Source organism: Melospiza melodia, chromosome 6 (genome assembly GCF_035770615.1).
Source record: "Melospiza melodia melodia isolate bMelMel2 chromosome 6, bMelMel2.pri, whole genome shotgun sequence".
Taxonomy (NCBI): Eukaryota; Metazoa; Chordata; class Aves; order Passeriformes; family Passerellidae; genus Melospiza; species Melospiza melodia.
In genome coordinates, this window is record NC_086199.1 from 73,809,703 (window position 1) to 73,827,941 (window position 18,239).

The 18,239-nt window shown below is 41.1% G+C and overlaps 1 protein-coding gene across 4 annotated transcripts in view; it reads right to left on the minus strand.

Annotated features, from left to right (window-relative positions):
- Positions 1 to 18,239, minus strand: part of RGS6 (regulator of G protein signaling 6) — a 244,140-nt gene that overhangs the window by 100,501 nt on the left and 125,400 nt on the right. For 3 of the 4 annotated variants that reach the window (XM_063159184.1, XM_063159186.1, XM_063159185.1), the window contains exon 3: positions 1,834 to 1,933. In XM_063159184.1, the coding sequence (XP_063015254.1) occupies positions 1,834 to 1,933 (100 nt within the window). Of the gene's footprint in view, positions 1 to 1,833; positions 1,934 to 18,239 lie in introns of those variants that run through there. The other variant, XM_063159188.1, reaches the window with a different exon arrangement.

An 18,239-nucleotide genomic window follows, 5' to 3' on the forward strand; every position in this document is an offset into this window, starting at 1 on the left:
CTCAGCGTTGCTGTTCCATTTTTCAGGTAGAAATAAAGTGTGTGAGAATGCCATGGTCTAGAATCGAGCTCTTCCCAAGGGGAAGTATGAAGTTTTTGAAAATTCAAGTTCTTCTCCTGTGTTCATTACATTGTGTGGAATAAGACAAGCACTAAAACTGAGTATCCACTGACCGTAAGAGTAATTCAGGTTGGAAGAATTCTCTGAAAGTTGTCCCGTCCAACCCTCACACAAAGCAAGGCCAAATGAACAGTCAGGTCAGACTGCTCAGTTCAGCTGGGCCCAGGGGTTTCTGAACAGCTGCAAAACACTGGTTCCACAGCTCCTCTGGGACACTGGGCCCATGCGCACCTGCTCTGACCGTAAACAACTTTCTTCCTATATGTAAATCTAGCTGGGATTTCTTTCCCTGCAACTTGTGCAGATTGTCTTTGGTACTTTCAACATGCACTCCTGAGAAAGGATCTGATCCTGTCTTTGTAGCCTCTCATTCCCTTCTGCTTTTCCTTCCCCAGACTGAACAAACCCAGTGCCCTCAGCTTCCATTCAAATGTAGGTGCTCCTGCCTCTTCACCTATCTATTACAGTCAATCACTGATAGCATACATACTTTGCTTTTGGTTTTGGTCTACAAATAGGCAGGTCTATGCATCTGAAAGGAAAAATAACAAATGGAGAAAACTTTGGGCTCTCCACTGGCCTGTTATTTTCCCATACTTTCAAATTCAGAGGCTTCATAAACTGTCCATGGGAGCTGCCTTCAAATCACCTGAAGGGAATGGTACCGAGCTTGCTCCCCTTGAAATATAAGAATTTCTATGAGCTTTGGAGAGAGGTTTTTGTTTTGTTTTTGTTATTTTATCTTCATCTTTTCACAATTCTCTGTGTTGTGAAAACCAGCCATTTCAAGACGATGCAATTGCAGTTGCTGTTCCAGAACTGGGAGCAGTTTCCATCATGCCAGAGAACTGCTGACCATGGTTTAAAAATCCTGTGAGGTCTCCTATTTCCTTTTGAGTAACAAGCAGTGGCTTGGTGACTAGATTGATTACCTTTTTAAAGCTATGAATTTTAACCAGAATATCAGAAACCTCTTTTAGCTGAGTCAATCTTAAGACATCCAGTCTGTGTATTGCAGACTTGAGCTTATGGGAGTGAGTTTTCAAATCAGATAAATGGTTATTTTCTCCAGGAACCTTCAGGAGCACTACTACTGAGTCAGTGGAAACAGGTACCAGAAACCCAAGTACAAATCCGCCATACAATTTACATCACCCTGAATAAACTCATCATCTATCAATGGCAGAGGTCTTCACTGCATTGGAAGATAGTCTGTCTGGAAATACATGGAGGGATGGTTTTGTACTCTGACTCCCCGTTTTGCACCATTCACACTTTTGTACACAGAGCTTTAACAAAGCAGCACACATGCATAAAAGGTATTTCACATTCCTCTACCTGCGATCAAAGCCCAGTAAGAGTATTTGGCTATGAGCAAGGAAACAACTTCAATTTTCTTTCCTGACCTCTTAGCTAAGATTGTCCTACCCCTGTCACAGGGAATAATTCTGACTGGTGATACTTTGATACATAACATTTTTTAATAACTCACCCCAAAGAAATAGAATTGCTTATTTACTAAAACAGAACTAAGGAATCTTTGTTCAGGTGTAAGGAATCTTACTTCAGCCTGTAACAGAACAACATATAGAAAAATCAAGCAGAGGGGTGCTTTTTTTGCTCACATCTCTTCTTTTTTGTGGCTTCAGTATGTTTGTTTAGAGCCAGCAAGTACCAGCTCACATTCTCTTCCCCACCAGTTGCGGCTCTTACCAGTGACCACGCTGGGGATTTTGGACAGAAAGCTCTTGACAGTGCGGATGGGAACTCCACCTGTTTTGTCATCTTGCATTCTTGTAACAATGTCTTCAATCTGCCAAAAGAAAGTAAATACTTTGTGGTTTATGTAAAATGGTGACTTTAACACTTACATACCATGAGTGCTTTGGAGCCCTGTTGGTAGAATGGGTGTCAAATATACCACGTGTATTACTGCACAAACACAGAGGTAGAGACACTGCTACTTGCCCAAATTTAAACCCTGAGATTAGAAAGCATGAGATAACATAGACTAGCTTCAAAGACTATGGTTGGATACTGACAATCCAACTGCAACTGTGATTTTTTGCTGACCAGGAGTGATAGAAAGGTGGTATTTGCTCCACGGAAGAACTGGACTGCACTTCAACCAGTTTAAGGAGGTTCTCATCCAGTCCACGTTCCCCTCTGCTCCCACATTGATTTGAATCTTCAATATTGTAACCTTGGGAGAGCTTTCTTTTTCCAAAGGGTCCCAGACAGTCACCAACCTTCTTTGTCTTCAGAAGGGTCTAAGATGGAACAGCTGCAGGAGAACTTCCCCTGCCTCGTTTGTTTTTGGTTTTTTTTTTGGCTAAAATGCTAAATGTCCCATGGTCAGCACACAAAATAAGTAACTAAAAGTAAAACTATTATAGGGAAAAACTCAGTGGATTTTTAAAGCCAAGCTACCTTTCAGTTCACAGGCACACATATAATTTATCACATACAGAAAGATACACAATCATCTTCAAAAGCCATGGCAATCAGAGGATCCAATTACTGGGGGAAGGAGCTTAATCCTCCTCCTGCTAACCCTGAAATGGGAAGGGATTTTTGTTCCTTTTAAGGCTACTTGCCATGCATTTACTTGCAGGCAGCGCTAGGGAGAACAAAAACCTGAACATAAGCACAGTGCAGAAATTCAGTATCTCCAAAAACTCCTTTCAAGTTAATAAGGTCTCAGAAGCCCAACAAAAATAACCCCAGAGCTGTTGTCTCTGTTAGCTCGAGCAGTCAACAGCACATCCCCACCCTCTGTTGTTGACAGCTGGCTGAGCACAGCCAGACAGGGAGCACAGCCCTGATTTTACCAGAAGATTTCCTCCTTACAGATGCTACAAAACAGAACCACAGCAGAGGGGTTACATGGTGGGAGCATGGTCCCTCTCTCTCCTAAAGACAGCCCAGAGCTCAACATGCTCTCTTCATCTCTGGGAAGCCACTTCATTTACTTATGCAAGTGAGTTTTTTTTTTCACAGATTTAACACCTACATTTCAAAACAAGTTTAATTTCAAGCCTTCCCGAGGTGGTAAGACAATTTCCCTGCCAACTTCAGGCACTGAATTTGATCACTGTGTTTTTAACCTCAGGTTACCACTTAACTGAACTGTTCACACCTTGTTTATATATTACTTTTAATTTAACACGTCCTGAACAAATTCTCAGCGGGAATGAAATCACAAAGATGAAAATATCCTGACGTTTTCAATATATTACATGAGCTTTGGGTACCTACACAGTTAATTTGTGATAGAATAATGATACTTTCTCCACAAATGAATCACCATGAAAATTAATACCACTTCTCCCTTTTGCCAGAGCCGTATGCAAAGCTGTTTGCTGATCAAAGCATTGGGCTTTTTTTTCAGTCTAAGGATACCTGGAGAGGTTAACTGCTCTGCTAAAGAGTGGACAAAAAGCATTTCATTTTGTTGAGAGGAGCCTGACAGCATCACTTGTTATTAACCCAGACTTACAAGGCTGCAGCACTCCAGGATCAGACCTGTGGGTGACAGGGCAGCTCAGTAAACCACAAAGCATGGACACAACATCTCAGAAAGGGCCAGGCCAAGAGGGACCACAGTGGCTCATCTGGCCCAACCTCCCTGCTCAAGCAGGGTCACCCTACAGCACATGGCACAGGATTGCATCCAGAATCTTGAATATCTCCAGTGGGGGAGACTCCGCAACCTCTCTGGACAGCCTGTTCCAGTACTCAGTCACCCACACACTAAAAGCACTTTTCTTCATGTTCAGGTGGAACTTTCTGTGCATCAGTTTCTTCCTTCTGCCTCTTATCCTATTGCTTGGCACCACTGAAAAGAACCTGACTCCATTCTGAGCCTTAGAGTTCATCCAGGAAGGTCAGCCAGACTGAACTGTTTCTGCAAGACAATGAAAATCCCTCTGTGTTACCAACCACATACTTCGTCTGTATGTACTTGTAGCTGACATCAGAGAAAGATTTTACTATGCATATTAGGAGGAAACTGCTCTGAAATGTGCTACGAGTAGCCCGCATCTCCAGGAACACTTCAGGGCTTCAAGAATCATAAGAATAACATTTGGTAAAACTGTTTTTTTCTCTTTTTCTATCTGAATTAAAAGTTCAGAATGAAAAATGAGCTAAAATAATTACCTCCATGCAGGAAAATAAACTTTTTACTCTTTTGCTCACTGTAAGCTAAAGGAACCCCAGCATGATTTATGTCATTAACACTACAAGAAACGTTCAATTTCAAACAAAATAAAACTTTAATTATCTTAAAAGAAAGATATATTGTTTTTACCTTAACTATTTCCCATTTCAATCAATCAAGCAGGCACTGGTGTCTCAAATGGGGCTATTAATTTCAGTTTCAGTTACAAATACCTTCTGCATTTTTAAATAAAAAAATAAACAAAGCTACCCTAGAGATAACTCCTTCCCAAAAGGCTCCTTCTTACTCTTGTCCTCTAGCCTGACTACACTAGTGGCACTTACTGCTCTCTTTATTTTAAATTGTTGGATGTTTCTTTTCTCCCTCCCTTTCTACTCAAATGCCGCCCCTCTGTTCTCTCCCATCCTCTCATTTGATCCAGACATGAATACACACATCATCCTCCTACAGCCTGCCCAGAATTTCCAGTCTGCTACCCAAGAGCCCACAGGATTACAAGCCCCTGGCTGTAAATACTCTTCCCATTCCAAACACACTTTTCTTGTGCTCTACAGCAAATTTCTGCCCTGCTCAAAGAGGACAGCATGGTATACTCAAAGAAACATTTGATGATATTTTTATCCTTTCTTAAAGGGTAATATATACTTATAATCAAGTATTAATTAAAATATTAAAAACCTGTATCTAGCAACGTTTCCAGGTTTTGTTCAGTTCTCTACAAAGAGAAGATCTGACCCTTTACACCAACTTTTGTTTTGCACCCACCTAATGCTTGCAGATATAATATCTGCAAGCCAGATCCACCCGGATCCAAATTCCTGCCGAGCTACGGAAATATTTCACAAAATAAGCGCTACAGTGACAAAGCAGAAAAAAAAGTGATCATTAGAGCTTCAAGCATGGGGGAAAGCAGAGGGCACATGAAGTGTGAAGGTCACTTTCATCAAAGCTTTTAACAGAGTTACCTAGACACTGGAGTGCTAATGACTCTCCCTTCAGCTTCTGCATGTCATTAAATGCCCCTTAGGCTTCCCCGGCTGAAGACAGGGAATGAGAGTCCTTGGACAGCTCATTTCATCAGGCTAGGAGGCAGAAAAAAGTATAATAGAGCATTCCTCATTCACGTCTCCTAAATGAGCAAGCTTCAGTGAACTAATTTCTGCGCAACAAAAGTCATGGTAAGAACGAGCAATGCTTCTTGGTTTTTTCCCTATGCTGGGGGTCACTGCTATTTCAATCTAGTCTGATTTTGTAAAGGGAATTGTTATTCTTCCGTCCAAGCGGATTCTGGGTCAGTATCTCCACAAGAAAGGCAGAGAAATTCACGTATCTGCTGTCACTGTTAGCTACCCACTGTAATGTATGCCTAACAAACTAGATCTGCTTTTCCTCCTGACTGGTTGCTGACAAGTCTTCACCCTACTTTTATGCAGAATGTTTTTATTTCTCATTATCCCACTCTCAATGTATTGAAAAGGGCTTCTGGCTTCAGGACCACATTAGTGGAGACATAAACTACTGCAGGTAGTTTATAAGAGGTTATCAGCATATCCTGTTACACAGAATGTGATGAGAATTTAATGCATATATTGCTGGTACTCATTAGACCTTCTTTTCCACCATCAGCACTTTTGCTGGCCTAAGGGGGCTGAGGGCATAAAGTAGAAGACCTTGAATTTCTGTCAGAGCCAAGATGTCTATCACTGGAAGATAAGTCCTTTTTCTGAGGCAGGACAGAAAAAAAGACTACATTTGTTGATGCATTAGAATAACTAAGTCATAATACAACAACTGTAACAGCTACAGCCTGGCAACCTTGGGTCAGTGTCACCCAACGTCTCATTACCATTTTAAGAGGGAAAGGAACTCTCAACTTTGCAGTAGCTTTTCTTTCTCCCAGCACCAAGGTAAAGCAGGCATCCCTTCTGCTGGAAGTCAGCACACACAGCCTTGCTGAGCCCTGGTCAAGGTTGGCCTTGAAGGTGACACACTGAGGGAAGGTCAGCTTACACACGGAGAAGAAAAGCTGCCAGTTCCCACCTCCTGCAGCCCTACACCCAGACACCACCAGTTCCACTAATGGAACCCCCTGGATCAACTCAGTTGTGGCTGAGTGACACATAACGATGTCAGAGGCCCTCATGGTCCCATTTTTCATTTTATTTTGTGAGTTAGTGAGGAAAACAGTGCCCTTTTCATATTCCAGCATCTGAGTTAGATGTACATATTCCCTCAGACCCTGCAGGAAAGCTCCTGCTGCCTATTTCTGAATATTTCAGTATGTACCAGGTGCCTGTCTGATTACTCACAGCAGCTACCCTACCCCTGGGGCCTCCTGTCACCAGCTAACCTGTGGCTGGAAAGTCTCCAGGCATCGCTCATCAGTGCCAACATTAAGTGCAGAGGGTCAGAGAGAGCACTGTGCAGTTGCAAAGATCCTCTCTGGCCTGGCCAGTGACAGCTCTCATGAGTACTGGGGGAGCTGGATGCTACACGGGCAGAGGATCAGTCTGCTAGCAGCTAGCATGATGGCAATGATTACAAGCACATTTGATCTTTTCACTGGAATACAAGTTTAAAAGAGCCCGTTTCTCACAGTGCCAGCTCTTACTCCCAAAAGCACCTCTGACACTACTGATGTGCCTGTGCATTCTGCACCTGCTGACTCCTGCCACACGGCCCACGCGTGCACAGACAAGGAAAGCTAATTTGACAAGGTGCCTGAAGCCAACTTGCTTCACTGGTCCAGACAATTTCACTCTGCTCAAAAAACGAGAAGAAAAATCTGAAAAATAAGGGCTATACAGCTCCCTTTGGCACCCTCAAGGGAGAAAGAACAACCTTGCCTCTGAGACAACGCTGGAAAGCGGCAGAGCAGCACTGATGGAGAATTGTGGTGTGGCCTTCAGCAATCAGCATCATCTGCTTCTGTCCAAGTCTCCTCTCCTGCGTAACAGAGATAATACTGAACTACACAGGGGTGCTGAGACTTAATTCAAAGCTGTCCAAGGGCTTGGGATGCCTCGAATAGCAGATGCCACACAACTACGAAAGGCATGCTCCCCATCTCTGACAACCTTCCACAGTCCCAGGAAAACCAAATGACAGCAGAGCACAGATGTGTCAGCTGACAAGGACATTTGGCTGCTTCCCACCTGAGCAATGTCCAGTGGCAGCTGAAGTCAGGCCACTTGTGGAACTTGTGCTGTTCCTGATGGAGTTCTCCCTGCTTTTTAAATTTCAGATAAAGGCAGAGTATACTACATATCTGTCGCAGACATTTTTTCACAGAAATCCTTTCTTTCAGATTTCTGTGTCTTCTGGAAGGCTGGGGCCTCAGAAGAGAACATAAACAATTATTATCAGCTGCTGGGGAATGCAACAGGGGCACCTATTTTGATTGGTGATTGGTTCATGTTCCCATGTTTGTAATTAAGGGCCAATCACAAGGAACAAGCTAGGGACAGAGTCCTTGGGCACAACTTTGTTGTGGATTCTTTTCTATCTATTCTTAGCTAGCCTAGCAGCTCTGCAAACCTCTCTCTATATTCTAATTAGTATAGTCTTAATGTATTATATATAATATCTTAATAAATCAGCCTTCTGATTCAAGAAATAAGATTCACCGTCTCTCTCTCACCAGCTGCGACCCACTCAGGCGCGGTAACACATATCTCCCTTAATTTTGAGTGTGTTTCAGGAAGCGTTAACTGTGATCTTCAGATGTTTATTGGATGGCGAAACAGAGCTAATAATGTCACCTTGAAAACAGCAACATGCCTTAGCATTTATATATCTCTGCTGTCGATGGGAAGGTACCAGTGAAGAACAACCACCAAGGCATTTGTCATGATTAATTGTAGGCTGCTGCTAATCCAGCTAGAGCTTCACAAAAGTGAGCACCTACTCACAAGCCATCACATGGAGGGACAGGTTTCACCATGTCAATTGGATTATACAAAACAATCCCTAGGGAAAAACTGTGACACTTACTCAGCTGCACAGGTGCAGCATCAGAGTCTGGAAGGTGCCAGGCAGCAGTTTTTTGATCAGACTGTGCCTCCCCTAACACAGCCTGCAGTGTCAGCTCTGCACAGCACCCCCAGCTCAGGCCTAGGCTGTGTTACAAGAAAACACAGTCATGGAAAATGAGAGCTGGAGCTATTCCCCTCAGGCACTAAATGCACAGTTGGAAAACAGGGTTTAATATTCAGCAGGAAAAAAAAGCATAGCAAATTAATTCAGCAAACAGAGATTCTCCAAATGAGCTGAACTAATGCAATTTTCTCCCTCCCCAAAAATCAAGCTTTTAGCCCATCAGTGTCAACAGTGAGAAGCAAAAGACATCAATGTGTCAGTGTTATGCAAACTCAATTTTTCATTAAAAACATTTTGACAGACAACTCCCGATGAGCTCAATTTCTACATGAGCTATAATTGCTTAAAAGAGGAAGCTATTTTGGCATGTTAGAAAGCTGTGTAAAAATAAAAAACTCTTGCTTATTGATTGTGCTACTGTAATTACACTTGCACATGCTTGGGCCTCTCTTCCACTATGCATCATAACAGAAATGTCTTGTGAACAGCGCTGCATTTTTTCCCCATGCTTTCTACATTTATGGCAAAGATGCCCCATATATGCACATAATCAGCTTTAGAGATCTTACACCATTGAAAGAACAACTGCTCTAATTAGAAACCTTCTAAGGGTAGCTCCAAAATAGACCAAATATTTATATTGGTAAATATTTGCTTTGTTCCATAAGCAGAAATGTTAAGCTTTTTAAAATAGTAAGAAAGTTTCATAAATATCCAATGAAAAGACAATATGAATTTTAAATAAAACCCCAGTGGAAATCAAGTGGCCATACAATTGTGACAGAGGTGTAAAGAAAGTCACATTTAAAAAAAAATACCATCTCTGCCACATATTATTTATTTAATAGATGTGGCTTTTGTGTAACTTAATGAACTATGCAAATCTATGCACAGAAAAACACATAAATGCAAAGATTATTTCAGCCAGGAAATTTGTAGGATGGAATGATCTACACACTGTTTTTCAGTGTGCCATCTCAATTGAAGGAATCACCACTTTGGGTGGAAAAAGGAAGAAGTTAGTTGCTGTGTCCTTTAAACCGTGCTGCTAAGGGAAGGCACTGGTGCTGGCACCATTTGGGCGGTTTCTATCTGCCAGCTACAGAACAGAACCTCCCAGACCATTTCTCACAGGTCACCAGTCACCTAGTACTAACTGCATCTGACCACACCACCCTCAGCAAGATCTGAATGCATAAACCTGAAGTGCTCTGCAATGACTATCTGCAGAAAGAAGACTTAATCAAAAGAAAGCAGCGGCACGGGCTGAAATATGAAGAAGTTAAGTTATAACAAGAAACCTAGAGCTTCACTTCTGGAAACATATGCACCATAGCCCCCATATAACAAGAGGTGTTTGGGGGAGCATAGGAGGAGATGCTTTCCTTTGATGTGGTTTATTGAAGTCACTGACTGGGGACTGACAGCATCGCTGCCTCGCTCCAGCCAGCGTCCCACGCACGAGCTTCCATGGAAACAGCAGAGATTTTCTCTTCTGTTGCATCACTGCCCTGAATGTAAAACTATGCAGGTCTCCAGACTGCTCATACAGTGACGAAGGAGGAGCAGAGCAGACGTGCCAGCACAGCCCTCGTGGGGCCCCTGCAGCAGGGCAGGATGCTGTCGGTGACCTGGCAGAGCCCTCCCAGCTGCTCCCACGCACACGGACGGGCCCCTTGTCCAACCCACTGCAGGCAGGGCACGGGGGGAAGCACATTAACCAAATCTCAGCAATGCCCAGAAGCAAATCTGTGACTCTGCTGCCATCCTAAATAACCCTGCACAAACCAACTTGAATTGACGAATTCCAGAAGCAAGTTTAGTTTCAACATCTTTGATTTTGCCAAGTCTTCTTTTGGGGATCAGCTCCCACACCCTGAATTTCACTTTGAGTTCTGGCCATCAGTTAATCAATCATTCTCATGCAGGACAAAACTATGTTGAACCTTGGGGGTTTTTCATTGTAAAACAATTGAGAAAGCTTCTGAAATATTACATCTTCCAGCACCATTGGGTTGAGTATTCAATTTGTAACATGATTCAAGGACACTTATCAAGCCACTTTAGAAGCAGCACATAAGAAGCTTTCTTAGTATTACACTGTGATCTGTGCCTGACGTGGCATGAGAAAACAGCACCTCTCTCCCCATGTGATGCTGAACCGAAGATTCATAAACACAGTCCTCAAAGAGGAAGATCACTTTCCTCTGGAGCATGAAATACAGGGCACTTCCAGACAGAGGAGTGCCAGTCAATGGTGGGTCACTGATCTGTTACCACTCAGGAACTTGCAGCCCCCCAAATTCTGATAAAGTGAAGAGCTGGTGAGGACTGCACCCAGATCACTTCAAACCAGATCCACAACCCCAGGTGAACTCACATCCACACTTTCCAAAGCTGGGAATTGGACAACATTCTCAAGTCCCATCATCCTACTCAGGAGCTGGAATCACAGAGTTGCCCACCTCCCATCCTGACTGCTTCAATGCAAGGCAGGGGAGGAAAGAACTATGCAGCCACCTTCTTCCAGCATCCCTGGCATGTGACAGTGAGCCTTTCAATGCAACAGGGTGCAAAAGGCCATCCCTGCGTCTGGCAAAAATTACTTCAAACAACCTCGAGTAAAGGTGAAAAGACAAGTTGCTCCTCATGAGTGTTTTCTCCCTTTGCTACAAAATGCAGCAACTGTTACCTAACTGCTCTGAAGTATTTAATTAAATATATTATTTATTGAAATGAAATACAGATGCATAAATATTAAGCAGACAAGAAGTTAAGATGCAGTTGGTAGATGCTGAATCAGGGTTTTGGCATTGTTACTGTTTTCTTTAAATATCTGAATAATGATGGGCATTGCATCACCTCAAACACTCAGGGAAGGCTGTGTTGTTCTCTGGGTCACACTTTTTAAAAGCAAAATAGATTTTCTATGCCACTAACAAATCTTTAACAGGGAGCAAACTCTGCAGTTGAAGGGGGGAAAGATTATCTGCTGCATTCCTGACCTTATTCTGCATACAGGGGAAGAAAACAAAAAACCCAGTCCAATTTAAAGTGACTATTTTCTACTTTAAATGGTATGGTCTAAATTTGCACTTTGATTTAGACCCCACAGCTGAAGGAAAAGACAGAAAGGTATTTGCAGTGAAAAGGAGGACATACGAATCATAAGACAAGACTCTTACACTGTGGACTTCTTGATTCAATCTGAGCTTCATCAAACCACTATCAACTGCAGGCAAAACAAGATGAAACTAAGTAGGACAAACTTGAGAATATTACTATTTAATAAAAAATGCAATGTACTACCATTTTATGTTCTTTTTGCAAAGCATCATAAGGATGTTCCTAACTTCTCCCACAGTGGTGAAGATACTTGGAGCCATGCAGGAAGTAGTTTGTCAATTATTTCTGGTATGAGACATAAAAGTTGGGGTTTGTTGCTCCTTGCAGGGAAGCTGTAGCACTGGTACCAAATCTCTACCATTAACTTTCCTAATGAATCGATGAGGGAAACTATCCAGCATATCTCTTCTTTCTACTTTGACAGGTTTCTGTGGCTTACCTAAAATAAATTAGGCAGAAATATATACACTTGCTCACAAAACCAAACATTTTCCTTCAAAACAGCAACAAAGTGGGGCTTCAGGAATATTTTTCTACCTTTTTTCTCAAACATTCCTCTGTGCATGTAATACTGTGACACATAATTCAGTGTGACAGGTCATTTCATGCATCATTTAATTCTTTGCACTGCAAAGTGCCCTACCACAATAAAGATAAGCTTCATCCCTCCTGCCCCCAAATGCTGTGGACAATATAAAGCAGAGAAGTTCATAAACTACAGGAAAGACAAGAAATCCAATTCACAACAATCAAAAGGTTGTATTTGGTTTCTCTTCCTCTCCTTGTGATAATGTCACCTTGTGATTTCTAATATTGTTTTTACACATAAAAATAAATAAAAGAAAATACTCAGGAAAAAAAGGCAAAGACCAAGTAAAACCCAAGTAAAACCCAAGTTTCTACTCAGGATGAAAAGATACCACTACAAAAGATGATATATATTTTTTTTTAATTTCAGAACAGAGGGAAAGTAGAAGCTTTGAGAAGATTTGTCAGCGAGTGAAAGAATGTAGACTTAATTATTTGTGATACATCTAAATCCATCTATTTTCTTCACATTGCTTTTTAATACCTTTTAAATACATCTATTAAAAAAAATTGGTTTATGACCACAAAGTGCTGGAAACACCAAGGAAACACCTTGGTTTAGCCCACAAAGAGACAATGTTGAAGATTTTAGCACTATGTGACTTTCTGTACTAGCCCTGGGAAGGAGTTCCAAACAAAAAGCAGTCCCACTGCTGTCCACCCACACCATGGCTAAACACTGCAAAGTATGGATGCAATTCTCCTAGCGAGGTGATAACATTTGGGCAGTTAGCAATCATCAAATAAATGTTTTTCAAGTACTCTACTCTCTGATGTGTTAGTGAGCACTACTAAAATGAAAAATATTAGATAAAATTTAAAATCGGAGCAGTAATCAAAACAGATTGCATATTGTCTGACAAAGGTTATCTTCATTTGGTAATTCATTTATTCAAATATGCTAAATTATGCTGATGGCAAAGTTTGCATAACATAGGTTCTTTAACTGAGCCACTCAAGTGCTTTGGTCCTTGACTTTGATAGCAGCTATTGCTGGAATGAAAAACCCAGACCTCACAGATTGCTCAGTAGAATGCATACATTAAAAGTGCACATGATTCTCATAACATGATCACCAGTACAGGACTTGTTGACATTTTCATGCACTGAAACTATCATTTATTATGCCAAGACTGACTGGTCCTTTCCCTTTGGCAAAGAAAATGTTGCAAATCAAACAGTAGTTATGAGCTCTGCCACAACAATTACAGTCTTCACCATGGATGAAGTTATTTACTTCAACACCAATTTTATGATTTATTCAGTGGTTCCCTTGCTGTTAGCTCTGAACTTTTTAGTAATGATATTGCTAAGGACAAAAAAATTTGTAACACCTTAGAAAAAGAATAATTTTCCTTCTTAATATAAAAAGAGATACGAATTTCTCCTCCCCACTCCTAAAGTTTTCCTTCCAAATTCCTGCTAATAATAAATCAAAGAACACATTGCAGTAAACATGTGGCAGTTAATAAAAATGATGCCACATCTGTTTTTTTCTAATCTAAGCCTCAAACTGCTGTTTGATTCAACTCTGGCATTTAATGCAGCTAATGCACAAATGAGGTTCTGCTGTTTTAACCCCAATTTTACAATACTTGTCAAACATTTTCTGAAGGGAATCATAGGTGTTCCAGCCCTACAGAACACTCGTGCACTTTTCTTGAGCAGAAATGGCTAAGAAATGAACCCTGCCAGAGACACTGACTTTAAAGACTTTTACCTCTTTACACCTAACCAGTATTTTTCCTAATTTGAGGGGAGGATGGGGAAGACCTACATGTGGACTGGAAGTCAGAAACTCTACAAAGAAAGGTATTGCTTACTTTTTGGTACTTTATGACACAATCTTCTCTCCAGGGCACTGTGTAAGAGACAACTGAAGACACAGCTCACGACACAGAATTGCCCAGCAAGAGCACAAGGCTCTCTGGCCCTCCTCTCCTGCCAGCAGACAACACAAAAGGCCATCTCTGGCCCTGTAATGCCAACTTGCTGTTTTATTCACTGGGAAAGGACAGGACAGAATAAAAAGGGCAGACACTGCATCCTGTGGCTACAGCTTGGTGGCTGTGCCAACACATGAACACAGCAAATGAGGGAGAGTGAGCTGCCCCCAGAATGTGAAACAGCTGCTCTTGCCCTTTTTTATATCACTGTCATATGATGTCTGTATCTACCCATGGGAGGATTTCCTTCCTTTCAAACAAAGAAAGCTTTCACTCCAGAACATAAAGAGTAAATCTTTTGCACGACACACGTAAGTTTTCTCATGGATTTTGTGTTCAATTAGATCTCTTTTCATGGTGTGGAGGGAAAACATCTAGCACAGGTAATAACACCATAAACATGCTAAATTTTATTTTGCAGGAAGAACTGGTTCTACAACACAGTTTGGACTTTACCTTACTTCCCCAACCAATGGCTTCTGTTCTAGTATACTTTGCTTGCAGAATATTGCTTGATAAAGAAAAAAATATTAAACACCTATACATCTCAGCTGCACAAGAGTGTTAGCCAGAATATCTTTTTCACTACATTTTTAGTGTTAATGCTTGATGTCAAAAGATGGAATTGTTAAATACATAACTTATTACAAGACTTGATTTTTTTTTAAATTGTGGAATGGCAGCTGAGAGACAGTTGTGGTATTTGGTTGTAGTTCTCATGGATTCAAACACTGAAACAGAGTAACATACTAAGAACAACACATAAACATGAATTTTGAGCACCTAGAATTACAATATAAATCACAGATCACATTAAAATTATTTACCTTCCCCATTCCAGGATGGAATGAAAGTAATTTTACACACAGATGGGAAATACATTTAATGGTTTTCTAAATAAACAGGGATCATTGTTTTATGATGCTTAAATTGTTTTCCCATTCCAGCTTTTACAAAAACACTTAGGATCCTGAGAAATATCACTTTGACTTTTAGATACAGAGGAGTTACATGTCAGCATGCCTGATTTGTACCCCTATGCTGTTAAATCTTATTAGTGCCAACTCTGACACTAGTGTTTCATGGTAAATCATTAGCAAAAGCATATAAGGGGGTTTCACTTTGCTATAAAAATATTCTTCCTACCTGTTAAGGTCACTGAAGTGTTGATTTATTCACTATTGAGGCAGATTCAAAGTCTACCTATTCTATAATTTCCTTTTTCTAAGGTACTATCTCCCAAGTTTTTACTCTGTTCAACTACAAAACAACAAAAGTAGCTCAGAAACAGGATTAAAAGATATCTAGCATGCTTTCCAGCAATTCATGTTTCAGTGCACTAACTTTTTGTAGCAATACAGCTACAGGTTGATCCAAAAAAGAACAGAAAATTACTATAATTATTCTTATTGATAAGAACGAAACTTGCACAAAGAAATTTATTTAGTGCTTCCTCGCTACAAAAAAAATTACACATTTTTAACCATAAATTCTACCCTCAACTAAAACTATGTAGTTCTGCAGCAGTGGGTTGGGTTTCTGTATCTTTTTTTTCCCAACTCGCATAACAAGGAAAAAGACCAACAACAAAAGAACTCAGGAAACTTACTCCAGAATATTTTTTCCTTTATGTTCCTCCCTCCTTAGCAACCTGTTGTACCCCTTATCCAACCTGATTTGATCTTCCACCCAACTGCCAGATCCTGCCCCTAAGGACCCACTACCTCCCCCCTTCATTTGTGCAGCTGTCCAAGGACTTGAGGACATACAGCACTTAAGGGCTAAATGCTGCTTGCATTGAAATATCTTGATTATAGACTTCTGGGGCACTTTGTTCCTAACCTGCTAACAGAGAGCAGATGAAGATGTTTAAGCTACAACCTTTGCTTGATGAACATTTTTCATTTTGACCAGCTCCTGAAGCCAAAAAGTTACTATATTTTTCAGGTAGATTGAGTAATGAGCTTTTCAGTAAGTTTCAGTAACACTTCAGAGCAATTCAGTTACTTTCCTCTCTTGCCACTTTATTTCCACTACAAGCAGTTTCTTGCTCTGACATAATGTCACGTTTTTATTAAGATGGAAAGATGAAATGTGGATCCTTCTATTAATACATGAACCCTGCAACTTGCAAAAAGCCAAGAAGACTTATTTGAAGTAAAATACTCTAAGGACAGATGCACATAATTCTCATGGTTGGCTGATGGGAAATATATGCATGTATGCACACATAGACTGTAAAAGAACCAAATTCCAAATATGAATGAGCATGAGTCAATTGAAATTTCTTTATTCAACCACAGCAGAATGCTGGGTCTATTCATGTTTTCACAAGAAAAACTAAATGCAAAGGGTATACCATGGACTACTTCTCTTCACAATTTTTAATATAGAGGATTCTTTCAGAAGTGATGTTTTATGTTCCACATAAAGGAGACTAACTAGGAAAGTAAAGAAATCCTCTGAAATAAATAGTGTTGACAGATTTTTTTCACTACTTACTTTACCGTAAGTCAAAGTGAGTGAGCAGGATTTGGTACTTAATGCCAACAACTTCATTTAAAAAAACAAAACAAAAGCAACACTAATAAAAAATCAACAGGAATTAGACACTTATCCTCCACCTAAGATGTCTCACAGCACTAGCTGTCTGAAGCACAAAGGCAGGAAACACAAGACTTCATAAATCTGTTATTTAACCAGGGTGGCGAGGCAACAGAGTCCTTATACCTGGAGCCAGCTCAGCAAGACACAGCCCTGTGTTTCTCACCCACCAGTATGACATTCATAAGAAAACTAGTAACGGCTGAATAACCGGATGAAGAAGTTTTAAAAAAAAAAAAAAAAAAGAAAGATTCTCTGCAAGCCCTCTTCAGTTTTGTACCGACATCAAGCGGCCCCTATGAGTGCTAGGAAGTGTGCATGAAAAGGAACAAGCCCCGAGAGCCCGGGGATCAGCAGCTCTGGCTCCAGGCGGCTCCGGCTCAGCGGTGCACAGGGGCTCTGCGGGAGCCCGTCCATAATTCATGGCTGAAGGCGAAGGGCTGCACGCTGCATGGTGATTTCCAAGCTGGCGCTCTTGAGTGTCCAAGGCTGTTAATGTGAGCACGGCCAGCAGGTATTTACTGGTGTCTTCCGGCACATAAACGAGCTGCTGGAAGGGGCTTGTGCTAGACTGCATCCCAGACCTGAGCAGCTCTCCAAAATGCTTGCTGAGATGGGTTGGTTTCTACCAGAAATTCAACACCAATTGCCTCCATTCACATTCAGGAATCAAGTTCATAATCAGAGAGGTCTGACTGCTTTCTCACATTTAACACTCTTATCAGAATTAGGCATCTGACATATAGGCTACTGACAGGTTGTCAGGTAACTAATACTGCAAAATAAACAAAATAATCATAGATCTTTATTCTCTGCTCATAGTCCTTATTCAGACAAAATATTTGCCACCAAATTCCACATATCATTTGTCTGGTCACTTCTGCAGCTATCTTGAATCCATGTAGTCAGTAACAGCCTTTTCAATATGATATCAACTTCAATATACCTGGATGCAAAGATTTGTGTCACTCAATCACTGCTTCTGAATTTCAGGTCACCCTGAGGGCTTAATGCTCATCTTCCAGGTATTAGCTGTTTCCCATTTTGTTTAGATTTCTGACCTTCCCACTACCCTGTTATTAGCAACAAGTGACTGTCACAAGCATTTTGCCTTTGCTTTCCAGATGTAGTAAGAGAGGAATTTGGATTCTCTTTCTTCAGAACATGCAGCTCCTCTTTGCTGGTTCTCGGGACTTCAGAGGAGGTTACTTCCCACCTTGGTGCATATCTACCTTCAAGTGCCTCAGTGTCCGCATCTCCTTTGTCATCCTGCTCCCCACCACACACCCGTTCCTCTGGAAGTACAACAATTTGTCACTCACTAATCCCAAGCTTGGAGAGCTCTCTGGGAAGTACCAAACATGCTCAGGAGGGAGAGGGCTCCAAAAAATGCTGCTTATTCAGTCTTGCTCTCTATATTCAGAGGTGCTTCCTCTGAAACTCACTGTTTGTCCAGCTTTTGAACCCACTGTCACACCCACATTTGGTGGGGACGGGAGATATCAGATACAATTACAATTCTACAAAATTCTACAGTTACGGTTCTACAAAAACCAGTGGTTACATATTAGAGA